This window comes from Stigmatopora nigra, chromosome 10, assembly GCF_051989575.1.
Source record: "Stigmatopora nigra isolate UIUO_SnigA chromosome 10, RoL_Snig_1.1, whole genome shotgun sequence".
NCBI classification, from domain to species: Eukaryota; Metazoa; Chordata; class Actinopteri; order Syngnathiformes; family Syngnathidae; genus Stigmatopora; species Stigmatopora nigra.
In genome coordinates, this window is record NC_135517.1 from 4,959,237 (window position 1) to 4,975,186 (window position 15,950).

At 38.2% G+C, this 15,950-nt stretch overlaps 1 protein-coding gene across 2 annotated transcripts; it reads right to left on the bottom strand.

Annotated features, from left to right (window-relative positions):
• Positions 1 to 5,174: 5,174 nt before the first annotated feature.
• eefsec (eukaryotic elongation factor, selenocysteine-tRNA-specific) lies at positions 5,175 to 15,929 on the bottom strand. 2 transcript variants are annotated; one of them, XM_077727255.1, is made up of 8 exons: positions 15,867 to 15,929; positions 15,248 to 15,645; positions 13,817 to 14,024; positions 13,573 to 13,669; positions 13,007 to 13,171; positions 11,226 to 11,840; positions 8,557 to 8,713; positions 5,175 to 5,773 (listed from the first exon to the last, which is right to left on the bottom strand). In XM_077727255.1, the coding sequence occupies exons 2-8, from the start codon at positions 15,543 to 15,545 to the stop codon at positions 5,595 to 5,597; spliced, it is 1,719 nt and encodes a 572-aa protein (XP_077583381.1). In that variant the 5' UTR covers positions 15,546 to 15,645; positions 15,867 to 15,929; the 3' UTR covers positions 5,175 to 5,594. The 2 variants fall into 2 exon arrangements, with proteins under 2 accessions (XP_077583381.1, XP_077583382.1); XM_077727256.1 differs by having other exon boundaries at positions 15,248 to 15,588; positions 15,867 to 15,919.
• Positions 15,930 to 15,950: the final 21 nt, after the last annotated feature.

A 15,950-nucleotide genomic window follows, 5' to 3' on the forward strand; every position in this document is an offset into this window, starting at 1 on the left:
GATACATTTTTAAAGGATTTCATTGGTAGTATTGGGGGACCTGCATAGTGATTAGTTGAAATATAGATCATCTGAACTGCATATTTGAAATGGAAGAGAAATTTTTCAAGCCAGGGTCCAGGATGTAAGCATTTTACATCGATATGCATTTAGTTTAGTGGTTTCTGGTGTCAGGTCAATTGTATTTGTATGGCACCATATCCTCCAGGGACTTTAAATGTAGAAAGGCTCTGACCTCTCTTCTCCTGCAATATTATTTACAGCAGTCCCATGCGCATTTGTGATGAACTTGCAGATCTTTTTAGACGGCCATAAGGACCCATGTCATTGGCCTTTGTTGACTATGACATTTGACTTGAATTCAGCACCTATAACAACTATGTGCTTCTCTCTGGCCTTTGCCTTGCATCAAAACAAAATAGAATGATTTCCAACTATGTTCAAATTATATTTAATTGATGGCGATGTTAAAACATGATCCTGGATGTCCAAATTGTCAAAAAATTATTGTTTTTAGAAAGTCATCTTTAACTTTTATAGATGCAACAAGTTTCAGTGATGAAATCCCTGAATTCCTTGCAAATGTACATTGAGAAATATTGTCCTTAAACTATTTGATCATTATCTCACTCACATTTTCACAAAGATCTCGACCTGTCTTTGCTTGTGAATGACTAAGCGATTCACGGAAGGAAGCTTTTGTCTTTAACTATGAAAATTAATTCTGTCATCAACTCATGTCCAGGTCAGAATTGGACACTGAGGCCTTTCTTCTCTCCTCAAAGAAAAAGCGAATGACAGGATGATATCTGCAATGGAAAAAACCTTGGCTGGTATTTTTGGAGGTGATGTCGCATATGAACTTTGACCCATACTGCCGAGCTCAGCTTTAATGATAGTCTGTTATTATACCTGTCAATGGCCGTCGCTGCTGTCCTAAGACAGACAATACTGGCCCTTCGGATTCGCCCTCATTGCCGCTTTGGCGAACGAGTGAATGACTCTGAGATATGGCAACACTTTATCAATATGGCGCTTTATTGAATTGGCAGCTCTCATTTGCATGGATGTTTTGTTGTCTTGCTGCTTAGACGGAGACAAGCGTAGACACCCAGACAATTCCAGCGCTGACGGAGGAACAATAGCAATCTTTACGGGCTTTTCTTTCACTCTGGCATTTTGGTTTCGCCTTGCAGATTTAAGAAGAGATCAGCTAATTAGTCTTAGTTTGATTTGCAAAGGACAAGTCGCTAGAAGATAACTGTATGCATAATTGCCCCCAAAGCATTAATATCACCAATGCAGTTTCCAATATAAACAAGTTGAGCTGTCAACATATAGGGGTTTTATTTCCAGTCACAAATCACAAAGGGCTTGCACAGCTGGGCAGGTGGCAGATAAGTGTCGGAAATGGGAGAGGTGGGCTGAAAAGAGGAGGTGGGGGCTATTAATTAAACGACAACTGGTTTTAATCACAGCTAATTACAGTAGAAGGGGGGGTTTGAGAGGGCCCACTATGATTCTATCGCTGTCTGTGTGTGTGTGTATGTTTGTGCCTGTCTGGCATGCAATTGTCTGAGCTGCTTGCTGAATATTCTTGAGGTCAATAGTGTCTTATGTGGTTTTCCTGGCCGGCCCAGCAACGTCTAGGTGAGAAGACATCTGTGCATCCCTGCAGTAGCTGCTCCCTTCATGATCCAAAGCCAGATAAATGGAAGAAGATGAATGCATGATTTATGTGTATTGCACAATGAGACTGCATCAGTAAACTGGTTTGAGTTTGTCACTTCAACATCCTTCTCAGGTAACATTTTCTGATGTGCATTTGATGGTAATACAAGCAAAACTCATATTAAAAGTATAGTATGTGGACAATATTAGGAGCTGTTCTTTAATACAACCAATCTTTAATATAATGATATCAAAATAGGAGTAATATTAACGGCTGAGTGGTTAGTGCGTCGGCCTCACAGTTCTGAGGTTGAGGGTTTGGTCCCAGGTCGGTTCTCCCTGAATGGATGTTGAATTTTACATTTTGATTGGCTTTTTGCTCCTGACAAAACATTATTTGGCATCATCTTTTCTTTTTTGTTTTGCTCCATAGTATAGGTTTTAAGAAGTATTCCCTTTTTACCAATTTACAGTACTTATGTACTTAAACCTTAGTTTCATGTGACTAAAGTTTTACTATATTGGAGCGACAAAGAAACCTTAAAAGAATTTAATTTGGGGCAAGAAATTAATACTAAGAGAGCAAGTTGGAGGCTCCCCAATGATTAAATTGCTAATTAATGTTGCAGCCATTTATCAGTCAAATGGCGGCTAATTAGTCTTTTCAATCTCCTCTGCCTTGAGACACATTTGGAACTGGTTCTGTCAGCCTTGTCACTTGCCCCCTCCTTCGTGCTCTTTTGTCTCGGGAGAAGCACGACTGTTATCTGTGCACATCGACGCTCGTTTCCCATCTGTAAACATTGGGCCGCTCTGAGGTGGACCCACGGCTACTGTCATGACCCCGAGGGTACCCAGTTGCAGGCGTAGGGAGAGAAAATCATCAGGTCTGTGTCTTATCACCAAGGTGAGCTGTAAAATACGAGTTGAATGGGGAAACTGGCGAGGGAATGCTGCCATTTTGGCTAGATTTACACATGGGGTGGAAAGAACAGAATAACGCATCATCCTCGCATCAATACAACCATATATATAAAAGAAGTGTAGTGAGGAAATATACAACTTGCAAAAACAAGACCATCATAGAACATACCATAATTTCCATACAATAATTTTAGAAAATTTTAAGAAAAAAAACACTACCAATTGTTTCAATAAGTCATTTATAAAATTAATTTAAATGTGTATCATTTTGCTGATAGAAATCTTTACTAACGCCCAATCCAAAAATCTATAATCATTTTAATTCGACCTTATAGGACCCTTAACAACATAATTTATTGTTTTCCGCAAAAGCAGATCTAAAATCACCATGAATATTGATGTGTTCCAATGTAGACAACGTCACTCAAAACCATTTTGGCTACAATAGATTTTCCAGCATGATGTTGTCACTCATGATTACATGTCTTGCCTTGTCCCAGAATACACTTTCCTGGACACCGCTGTGCAAGATTACATTCGGTTAAAAAGATAAATAGGCTCTTACTTATTTATTACTTATTTATTGATGATTTAATTCGTTATTGTTATTATTTATGGATTATTTATTTGTCTGCATGTTTGTTGTGGTCATTGTGCACTTTGTGGTGAAGCTTTAAATCTCATTATATTTGTGTAATGACAATTAAAGCATTCAATTCAATTCTGTTATTTATGACTGAGGTTGACGCTGTGGAATCGATCCACGTACATAGAAATAACACAGATATCGAATCAACACAAAGTGGTGTTTGTGTGCACTGTGCGGGTTTTATAGTTGGTTGAGAAAAGTACTTGCAGTGGTGCCAAATTCTCCCTGCTGTGTTGTCAGTCTTTAAAGAAGATTACACAAGCGTCCTCAACCATGCACAGAATTCACTTGCATGCAAACACAACAGGATTAGCATGCATTTTAAGATTGACGAGGGAGCGGCGGGCATCCCTCCCATGTCTGCTTTAATGGGAAAAGAGGACACTATCAGACTAAGAGGTGATGGAAAATCATCTTTTACAACCAAATACTAACAAATAATGCATAAACTTCACAGTTTTTTTCCACTTAGGCCATTCAAGACTTCCACCATAGTGCTTTTAGTTTTTCTAGTTATAGGTAGCAAATTATGACATTTAAACAACATAAAAATAGACATTCATTCAACTTCAATACCGCTTATTCTTGACTTTTTGGGGGATCTTACAGCATTTGAGTGGAGATGATTCCAAAGCAATAAATAATGTTGTTTTGTAATACCTGTAAAAGAGCATTTTTACATCATAAACAGACTTTATTGGAGACTTTTTGTATTGTATGTATCTTTGTATTAACATTGTGGCATGTTGGTGTAGTAGAGAAGTTCTATTTTGAGACTATGTATTTATTACTTGTACTGATTCAAGTATATCTAATAATTGACACCTAAATGGATGTTAAATTGAGTAGATTGAAGCCTATACTGATATGCAATGAGTAGTTATGGAGGACATAAAAAAAGGAGGATGGATGCTGAACGACTGCTGCTAGAAAGTGAAATTGGAGAGACACAAGAGTAAAACGAATATTCTTCTCTCCTCTCTGCCTTCTTTTCTATAAGAGGAACGTGAGGAGATAAGACTAAAAGGACTGTCACTCAGGGGAACAAACCTTCCAGTGTCCCCTCTTGCTCCTGCTCTCTCCAATTTCCTCAGATTCCTGCTAAGATAGAAGCGCCGCTCACAGCAGCCACTTGCTGACATCATGCGCTACATAGTAAGGATCCATAGCCCCTCCCGTTAAAAATCACGGCCAATACGTTACGCGCGTCATTTTACAAAATGATTTTTGAACTAAAAACACAGAAAAATGGATTTGAAAATTACAATTATTGATTTAAAAGGGGTAAAATCATGAAATTTAATATACATCTATACTCTTTATTTTAATTTGACCTAAAACAGAAAGTCGGCAATCATGATTTACTTTCTCAGGCCGCACAAAATGATGTGGCAGGCCAGATTTAGCCCACGGACCGCCACTTTGACACCCATGATCTAAAACTTCCCGATTCTTTTTTTGGTAGGCAGTCAGGATATTCAACCCTTTCAGGGACAGTGTTTGCTAGAGTAGCGGGATTTAACCTCTACACCATGAAGGGGCTTAATTGTTATTCTATATATTATATGGTGAGCATTATTTAAACACACGAATGAAATTAAAAAGAATGTTTATTCCCAGTCAAACTGGATTGGACATTGAGCACCGTCAACGGCAGTGAATGAGGTAAAGAGTGGGAAAGGTGAAGGAATTTTTCCCATATTGTTGCATGACATTTCTAACTGCACTGAGACTATGAAGCTTATTATGGCTTCTTTTGTACTTTTTGCGTTGTTGCACAAATGGAGCACCAATTAATTTTATTCTGGATTTTTTCTCCCCCATTGCTAATTAATTCACTTTATTTTGAAGCGAAACAATTAATTGCTTTCACAACACCAAATGACTAGTAAAGCACATCACAAGTGTTGCAAAAATAATGAATGGCCAATGAAGTTTTCTAATGGGGTTTGTTTTATTTCTTTGACTTTTTCCAATTTAATCTGATAGAATTGAGGGTCAAAGCCTTGCCACTGTTTGAAGAAATTATGACAAAAATAAAATTACTGCATGATTAATCATTGACCCCATTGAAAGAGCAAAAAAAAAACAAGATAAGAACATGATTGCTTCATAAGACATTTTTCCCCTTCATATTTAGCTAGTTTAAAATGCCATTATCAGATCAGTACAGAAACAAAAATGATTTGCAAATCAGATTAGAAAAGCTATTTTTTTTTCACAGCAGTTGCAGCTACATTATTTTGCATAATTTACCAGTAATTAAATGTTCCTACATATCAAATAAAGTCAGTGTGTCATACTCCAAGAGCAAATAAGTCTTGCTGAATGTTCCAATGACCATTGGAGCTCATAATTGAACCATCTTCTTATGGGGATCAAATACATAGCGCTTGAAATCCAAGTGAATGTAAACAGGATGATTGTCTGTTTTGGGCTCCTCTTCATTGATGTCTTTGCCGCCTCCCTTCCCTTTTTTCTTGGAAGTGGTGGAGGACAGCAACTGCTTGGTTTCTGGGCGAAGACCCTCTGAAGAGAAGATCCACAAACACAATTTTAAAATGCCCTAATTGAAAACCCATTACACTGCATGCCGTATGAGAATCTTAAAGGAGAAGGGCTCCAGTCTACTGTATAACCAATAGGCATTGGACACTTTATCAGGTAAACCTGAAAAATCTGCAAATAGCCATTGGCAAGCCAATACATTTTATGTCCAGCCCCTTTGGAAAACCCACATAAGCCTAGGGAGAACAAGCACATTGGTTAAAGAAAACTTCTACTCCCAAAAATGGCTTACACATTATATTCATTCTCTTTGTTTTCACGTTTTACAGGGCCTCTATCTTTTTTAAAGTACATTTTAATATTTCTTAATACATTCCTTTTTACTTTACTTTATACTTTTTACTTTAATGATGAGTGATGAGTATGTTAATACTTTAGTCTTTTTTTCTGTTTATCTTTCATATGTACGTACTGTTAACAGATGCACTTTTTTATATGTATCGTATCTTGTGCTGACCCAGCACATCTGTCAATTTTTTTAAGTCAATGTGGCCCCCTGGGCCAAAAAGTTTGCCCACCCTTTGTTTTAACCTAATCTTAATGGAAAAGTCACCAATTATTTGCCCCATATAATAAGCATTGTCTCGAATTTTTGACCACAATTCAAACTGAACTGAACTTTGTTGAAGTTTTAGACCTCGCAGAAATGCATCCTTCTTTTCACGTCCCCTGTAGCCTTCATCCTTGAGATTTAAAACCTAAAAAAAGGGTCGAAAAACAGCATTCTGTTCCTCAAGATGTCTGGTGCATCCATGCCAATGATGTGCACTCATCTGTTATGTGGTTTGACCTTAATCCCCTGAGAACTATGAGTGACTTTGTCATGCTTCTAATGCTGAGTCACATTTCTGCCCACTCTGTGTTTCTATTTGTGCTCCGTTCAAATTGCCTTGCTAATTTCACCGGCGATTTTGGACACGGAAGGTAAAGCAATGTTCTGGTGTCAATGCTGTCTGTCTGGCTTAATACATAATGGCGCCAGCATTCTTGTTATCGTTATGCCAATGTAAGGGCTGTTACGCTTGTGCCGAACACTGAGAGATATCTGTGTGAGTTATGGCTGCACTAGAGTGAGCAAACTTGAATGAACTTGTGTTCACACGCAGACACGTACTGCAGAATTATTTTCCCTCTAAGCATCAAACTTTGGTGTTCATTTGAATTGTAAAACTGACAGAAGGACCAAGTCATACATAAATGTGCTTGAAAATGTTCTAATGCTCTTTCCACTTAACTGCATTTCTACATGATGGAAGACGGGTTTCCTACAAGTTTCATCAACTTAAATTTCAGAGTTTTAAGACCTTTTGAAAAGCAATTGGGACATAATTTAAATACAATTTCAGAGCCAGATTTACAGCCAACATTCCCTAAAAATCTATAACCCCCGCTGTGATTTGCTTCAGGGTTAAACCGTATTTCCACCTTTGTGATTTGAAAATTAGACATTTCCAGTTCCTGGAGACCATTTTCAATAAATTTATTTATGGCTCGCTAAGCATTGAACTGTTTGTTGTCTCATTTTCTGAACTGCTTCAGCTTCACAAAGGTCATGGGGGTGCTGGAGCCTATCCCAGCGAACTTTGGGCTAGAGGCAGGGGACACCCTGAATTGGTAGCCAGCCAATTGCAGGGCAAAAAAAATGTCCATCTCTCCTTCAATGGCCATATGTAAATAATATTGTCTTTTAAATGAGATCATCACATTTGTAATAATTTTGGGGGGCTGAAAAAGGTAAACTTTCTAAGTACAGTATTTGGGAAAGGGGTGATTGTTCAAGTGGATGACGCACATGAGAAATAAATGATGTTTAGTACAGTATAGGTTAGGAAACAGAATAAGTGGTATTATCACATTATGGTTCCGCAGTAATATAATCATGTGCAGGCACAATTAGCAGAATTAAAGCATGCCAGACAAATGGCATTATTGGCCACCTTTTTTTATGACCTAGGAATTTTTCCCAAGATTTAGACCATCTATGTTTTGTGAGAATGCACGCATAAGCATGACGTCAGAAAGAAGAACGTCTTGTCTGTGCTTTTGGCTTTAACAAAATTGAGTGTGCATGCACGTTGCAACGTCGTCACAAGCTATGTAAGAAGTTCCAGCCGGAACTGATCTCCATTTTGTATTAGTCACTCATATTCAATTTGACATGGAAAATCCCATTTGACATATCCAATCCTATTAGATCAGGTTGTAATTGATGCATTTTACTGCATTTAGTAGAAAACAATAATCCTCCATTTATGAAAGCTGTTTACTTTTTTTAGTCTTGAAACAAAAATTTAACAGTCAAATAAATTATAAAGTAAATAGAATCTAGTATGGTCTAGTATATATTAGTTGTAGTATTTATATTACTGAATATCTGACCTATTTTTAACATGGATGGCAATGAATGTGTTGGTAGTACGTTTTTTTTGACCAAGTGTATATTTGTGTGTGTGTGTGTGTGTTTTTGTGAAGAGGATGTAGGTGAGGCTCTCTTTTCTGATATGTTTTTGTTTTCTCTCCCCTCCCGGTGTGGAGCAGTGGGTTTGGAGCAACAGAAAGTAAAATAAATACAGAACAGATTTCCCCCGGAACACAGGCAATTCCCAAAGGAATCCTGGGAATGTGACTAGAGATGTTAGCCCTATACCAGCAATCTTACCACATCCTGAAAACAATCTACTAAAGTAGAGAAGAAGAAGATATCATTTGGCCTACTAGCTTAACCAGATTTGTTTGGTTGTTACCTTGAACTCGAATTTTGAATTTCCCGCTTTGTCCAAAGCCACCTTCGATGATGCCAATTTCGCCTGTTGACAACGTGACCTTCAGTCCGACAAAGATCTGCAAGTTTGTTTCCTTCTTGAACAGGTTCCGGCCAATCAGAGTGTAGTCGTCTGTTACCTGTGTGAATGAAGGAAGAATGTAAGAGTTGAACCCCAGGGCGCCATGTGTTTTGGAAGCGCTTGATGAATGGCGTACTAACTAATCTTATTACAACGGTGAAACTGTCAGCCATGATGGCTTCCTGAGGACAACATACCCTCCTGTGTCACGTCACGTGCCCGCATCAAGCCCACTACCAGCGCATTCTTCTAGTCTTGCCGCCTGGCTGTCTCTGATTCCTTGTTCCTGCACATTTTACGCTATTTGTTTGTGTTCCTTGCTTATCATCCATCGCTAATCTGATAACAGGAGGGCACCGTTCTGTCTCTGAGCCTTCTTCAACACAACCACTAGCTCGTCTTCTCTTCTGCCTTTTCCCCTTATTCACTTTTGAACGTTTGACCCGCAAGCGTGACTGATGAGCTGATAAAAAGAAACATACAGTAGCTATAGATGTCCAACAGACCGTATGAAGAGTCAGTCATATCTCAACAATGACAGCAATGTGTCCGACACTAAAAAAAACAAAAACGGAACCAAAACTTGCAGGCTGGCAGAAGGCACAAAACGACCAGAGTCTGACCTCCCGTACGCATCGTTTCACTTGAGAGTTGAGGAGTGAAGCAGTCAACACCTTAAGGTGCAAACACGACGAGACCCCTCTACACACTTGACCTACGACCTGAATTTCACCCCGACATGAGGGGTTGACATGCAAATGGAAATTAACTTCATGTGCCGCTTTTGAATTATGTGTGAACAATATAAAAGGCTATTGCTTTTATTTTTGCTACATTCCAAAACCATGTATCCTATTATTTATTCATAGAATACTAGTTATTTACAGTAAGGACATTTTAATTCCTAATTTGGGAGGTGAATAGTCACACAGATTATTAAATGTCAATTATGAAAAAAAATGTAGAGGTTAGTAATTAATTATCTAAAAACATAGATACATATATATATGCACACGTACATAAATATATGCAGTAATCCCTTGATTATCATGTCTTCACTTATCGCAAAATCACTACTTAGCGATTTTTTCCGCTATTAATTATTAATATATATATATATATATATATATATATATATATATATATATATATATATATATATATATATATATATATATATATATATATATATATATATATATATATATATATATATATATATATATATATATATATATATATATATATATATATATATATATATATATATATATATATATATATATATATATATATATATATATATATACAGCTAAAAATGAACAGCCATTAACTATTAAATAAAAAAAGATGCAGATGCAACTGTCAGATTTGTTGTTTTAAGAAGTCACAATGACAAAATCTAACTGGAATGTCAAAGTGGCGCACACACACACTTTTCCTAAGAAACAATTGATAACAAAAGTGAAATTTAATTTAAATTGTTTGGTTGTTAGTCAGGGGGGGGGTGCTTCCTGGAGTGGTGCAATTATGATTGTGACTCAAACTGAAAATGAATTCCTCGCCAATGAGCCGTTTCTCTTAAACCAGAATGATTTTAACCGGCACCCTTTTGTGGCTTGACTATGTCACAATGATACAATGAGAAATGTATTGTGTGGTACTTTGAAAAATAGAGCGGGAACAGATTAACCCAGAGAGTCATGTGAAAACGGAGGGGTGTGCTACTCAGGTGTGTCCAAACAGCGCCAGTCTCTGACAGCTAGACGGGGCGAGTGGCGTCAGGCGGCCACCCGCACGCACGCATGTCTGTGTCAGAAGTATGCGCACCCACACGTCTCAAACGGGGCTCGGCGGGACAGCCGATGCGCGCTTGTTTGTGTGTACGTGTCTGTTTATGAACACACAATGCGGGCTTTGTCGGCGAGCCATGGTCCAGTGCCACCAGCAATGAGAAACATTCAAAGCGCCGAGAGCAGTAAGAGGACTGCAGGGTGACTGAGAGGGCACAGAGGCAAAGTACATTTATTCACCCTTATGGTTCCAATTGACTATTCAGAGTCACAATTTTTTTGTAGGCCCGAAAAAATCACCCAATTCTCTCAATTATTTTGCACCTAAAATGACCGCAATGACTATTCCATACCTTGTATATATAAACTACTACTAATACTACTACTACTATTATACTATACTTGTCTCCATCAGTTGGTTTGGTGTCATACAAGCATACTGAAGTGACAACAATTAACGCCACGCCACCTGTTAAGCCGTACAAAGTAAAAAAAATAACTAAATACAAACTATATTCACTTCCGACACAATCATTTTGTATTGTGTTCCAATACAGTAACAATGTGCTTAAAATATTAATAAATTTGTGTCATAGTTAGAATAAAGTAGTATTTAGGTCACTCAGTATTGCAGAATTTTGCCTAGTGTTGGTAGATTTAGAGAGTTATACCAGAGATAAACTTGGATTCAAGTAAATTATAAATCTTTTTCTATTTTAACTGAAATATTAACATTTTAAACCCTCCAAAAACAGGATTCAAATGGCCTATACTCACCCTCTCCACTTGCCCCTCCTTATGTTTGGTCTTGTAGATGAGCAGGCGTGGGAGGCCCGTCTCGGCATAGGCTTTATCTTCAAACCCGTACAGTAGACGTCCATGGAAGGCCAAGCGGCATGCGTTAGCGTGGATGTCCGTGTCCAGCTTGGAACCAATCACCAGGCAGAGTAGAGGGCAAGTGACTGGCCGCTCAAACTCCAACAAGGCCCACTGCTCAGGGTCAGGTCCCGAATTGGACTCTCCACGACCGATGACGTAGTCTTCTTGGTAGACGTACACCCTGTCGAAGGCGAAGGCCGTTTCCGGCGAGCCGGGTTGCGGTTGCGACGCGTCTGGCGGCAGTCCAAAGAAAGTGACCCTGGCCATGACGGTCTCGTGTCCCACCGTGATGTGAAACTTGGCCCGTGTGTTGAGGGAACCCTTGAAGTAGCCGATCTTCTTGGCAGAGATGACGGCAGCGAAGACGGTGCGTAGGGAGGCCGGGGTACACACGAGCCCCCGCTCCAACAACTTTGGGTCAAATTGTGTCACGCACACACCCACGCGGTCCCCCTGCATGGCCCCCGATACTGGCTTCCGAAACATCTGTATTGACTTTACCTTCTTAGTTACCTGATAGGAGACATGAGAGAGAATACAACATTTTAAGTCTAAACAAATTTAATGCAATGTAAATAAAGTCATTCGCACAAAGGGACATTTCAGTGTTATATTTAGATTTACATACAAAGTCCAAACCTGTATTTAAAAAATAAATAATGGTAATTTAAAATAGTTGGAAAAAAATTAAATATATATTTTAAATAAAGATGTATGGGTTGGATAAAAGATTATTCATAATTAGAAATGCACCAGTAATTTAGAAGTTTTATTTACTTGGAAAACCTATATATTTAAATGATGTCTTTTAGGGGGATTTTTGTTTATATATTCATTTAGCAAATCCACTATGTAAATTATTTGATTTGTTTTGATGGAACTACAGGGTAAAATAGAGAAATAAAGGAAGCAAAATATGTTTTTCTATATTTTTTATAAGAATAATCATTATTAAAAGTAGCAATAATAGAAAATAGAATAACTTTAACAGTGCACTACATTTAACTTGACCTTTTACCTCACCTTTATAAAAAATGCCTTATCTAATTAGTAATTGATTAAAATCAGTTTTCTGAACATTTTAAAAATCCACTCAAAACATGCAGAAATTACACTAATAATGCACATTTTGTTTGACTACTTTTTATATTATAAACTCTAGAATTTTGTATCATTGTGGCATATTAATTTTGTTGTATTTAAAGGTCTACCACATTTGCCTTCAGAATGAACAACAAATCTCCTTGGGATGAAACTAAGAGGTATTTTAATGAAATACACATGTAGCATCTTTCATTCATTAGAAAATGCATATAAAATGATTCTTACTATTTAATCTATCAGTATTTACTACACATTGCAGTACTTTATTTGGGGGAGGCAAAGTTGGTCTTATATTAGAAAACCAACTTGCAGAAAAGTATTTCGCCTAAAAATTGCTTTCACAGAAAACATTTGTCGCCACCCCGCGGTGAAAATGACAAGTTCAGCCAAACCAAAGCTTCACATTTGACCTTCTATTCAGTGATGCCTTAGTCTATGACACACTCCTGTGGTAGCACTGAATTATTTTTTAAAAGTTGAACTGCTCTAATAACATGCACTAATGTGAGTATAGTGATGTAGGAAGGAGGATATTTGACTTTTGAAGCACTATTTCACAAAGTGTAGTACTGAACCTTCAGTGCAGGGATTTCCACGGTGTCGTTGACACTCAAAGAACCCTGTAGGATGGTCCCGGTCATAACAGTTCCCTGGCCACGGATGGAAAAGCAATGGTCCACAGCCATCAGCAGGTCTCCTCCTGGGTCTCTCAATGGTAGATAAGTCTGCTGTTTTAATAGCTGAAACAAGAGGAGACAAACATGATGATATTACCCAGATAATAAGAACCAGGGTCTACTTTTTCTAAAATAAGTCATTTCATATTTTAATTCTACCATTTAGAAATTATATTTTGAAAATCCAACATGTATTTCAAAAATTGTTAAAAGAATTAACTTATTTCTAGTCATATTGAGAAAGATAGGCTAGATTTTCTGCAATATAAATCTGGATTTGATTTATATAACAAATGCAATGTGATGAATTGGGCTCTCGAATTTGTTCATTTGACTTTTATATTGTAATACAGTTCACAAGATGAAGTAAAAAGCAGACAAGCATTCTAGGCTGTCTGCCTTTTTTTACTTCATGGGAAAAAGAGGTTAAAAAGAACATAAGCGATCATTATGCCGGTTTTCACCTCGATTAACTCGGACAGCCCTTGTGGTTCCTCTGTGTCGGCACCCTCGGGGCCTCCCGGTTTGGCTGCCACCGCAATCACTGGACACTCTTTAAATCTACAGCACATATACATGTGTCAACTTTAAAAATCATTAACTGACTGATGTAGGTTAGGCTTCTCTCAAATGTAATTAATGCCAGTTAAGATGTGTCAGGTGCTGAATTTCTAATGTACTTCTTGTAACATTTGCTGTGATGCAAACCTGGTGTTCTCCAGTGTTTTATGCAGTCTTTTGGTCATTTTCTCAATCGCACTTTGTCTTTTGTCAGTTGGCAGAAGGTCCGTCTTGTTGAGGACGACCACCATGCGAGGACAAGTCAGTTCTCCAATAAGAAGACACTCTGCTGTTTGGGTCTGCAGCCCTTTGACCACATCCACCACCAGCATCATCAGGTCAATGATTTGTGCCCCTATGAGACGCACATAAAAAAAAAAGCGGTGGGATGTTTATCCGCAATTAGCTGTAAGTACAAGATAGGCTTTAACCTATTTGTTCACATATACATGTGTAATGGCGACTGGAGAAGTTGACGACAGCAAAACAAACAGGAAAGGACAAGTAGACAAACATCGAAGGGAGGGGTGCACCAAAGACTAAAATGTTAACGGGGTTGAAATGAGAGCTGCTGAACGCTTGCTTGTCTTTCCTTTCCTGCGCTCAAGTCTCTTTTTCTCTTGCTTCCACTTGGCTCCATCTATTTCCTGTGATTTCCCCACTTGGGACATGAGAGGGAGTAAGTTTGATGTTTACACTCCAATTTTAACCGTCTCTTTCCAACCATAATCTCTAACATGTGTAAGAAGATTAAATCGTCATTAAATGAAGACATTAAGGGGTTCAAATGTGAAGTGTTTTTTTTTTCTTCACAACTCTTCCAAATTCCTTGACCGACATGTTCTTTTTAAAGCGTTAGAAAATTGGAATACCATAATGACGGAACTGTCCCAAATATGTAGTAGCCATGTAAGCATGTTGCACAGAAAATGTATGAATTATGCGTGCAAAAAAACCCAAAGTGATCTCTTATCAAAATGTTGCTTCCAAAATTTTCCAATGCACAAAAATATGTCAAAGAAGACACAAGGTGTTGCAATTACATATATATTATATTTATAAGATAACAATCATAATGAGCCTCGGATCACAAATTGCATTGTGAGGAACGCAGTGGTTCCAAGTCCAAGTATACAGTATAAAAAATCTGTAAAAGAAAAAACACTTGTGGATTAAATATTAGAATTGAGTTGGTTAACTGCCACTAAAAAATTCCAACAAATCAACAAGAACTGGCTCTAGAGGTGACTGTGTAGTTCCCTTAAGAAAGACCGCATTTAGCCAAAGCACCTTCTCTTTTCATGCCTCACATATCTGTATCACATATCTGTACTGTAACTCAATACCAATTAACATATGTACCCTCCTGCCTCTGAACCTCTTCGGCAATCATCAACATTGCATAGTATTGTCCCTTTATTACATAAATCAAACTCAAATTAAAACCCTGATTATATTCAATGTCAGTCATCTCAGTTCAAATAGATTTGACATCTGTAGCAGCCAATGAGTTTATGTACTTCAGTGCTTCTGATGGTCCAGCTTGGGCCATCAGACCAGACATTCATCTCGCCTCACCTCCAATAATGGTCCGAATGAGAGAAGCATGTCCAGGGCAGTCTACCAGGGTGAACTGCAGGTTTTCATAATGCTCCATGTTCTTTCCACTTTCCCGCAGCTGATCTGGGAGTTCCACATTGAAGGAGGAGAAGCCGAGATCCAGGGTGATGCCCCTCTCCTTTGACTGAGGGTTCTTGTCAAAGGCAGCCGTGGAGGCAGTGCTGCTTAACGCTCGAGCCAGCGACGTCTTGCCACTGTCCACATGCCCGAGGACACCGATGTTGAAATTCAATGTTGGAGACTTGTGCTCAGTCATGTTGACGAGCTGTCACGTTCAATGATCTTGTCTACTGGGATCTCTTCACAGCATGCGGCCAGATCCACAGAAGTAGGAAGCGATCGGACGATGCCAGACACTATTAGAAACACAAATAGACATTATTTGCATCATATCATTATATTCCACTACATAACAATGCAACTTTGAGCCGCACATTCACTTGCACTCATTTTAGTTGGGACTATGTTTTCAAAAACTAAATATTTACATGCATTGTGGTAACAAATGAGCCCGGATACACCCTCTAAATTAATATGATATTAGATCGCACATTTATTTGCCAGATTTTAAACTCACATAAAAGATCGCAATAGTTTCCAGTCCACCAGACGTCAACTTCTACACTATAGGAAATGAAAACACAGGGGTCGGGATTTCTGG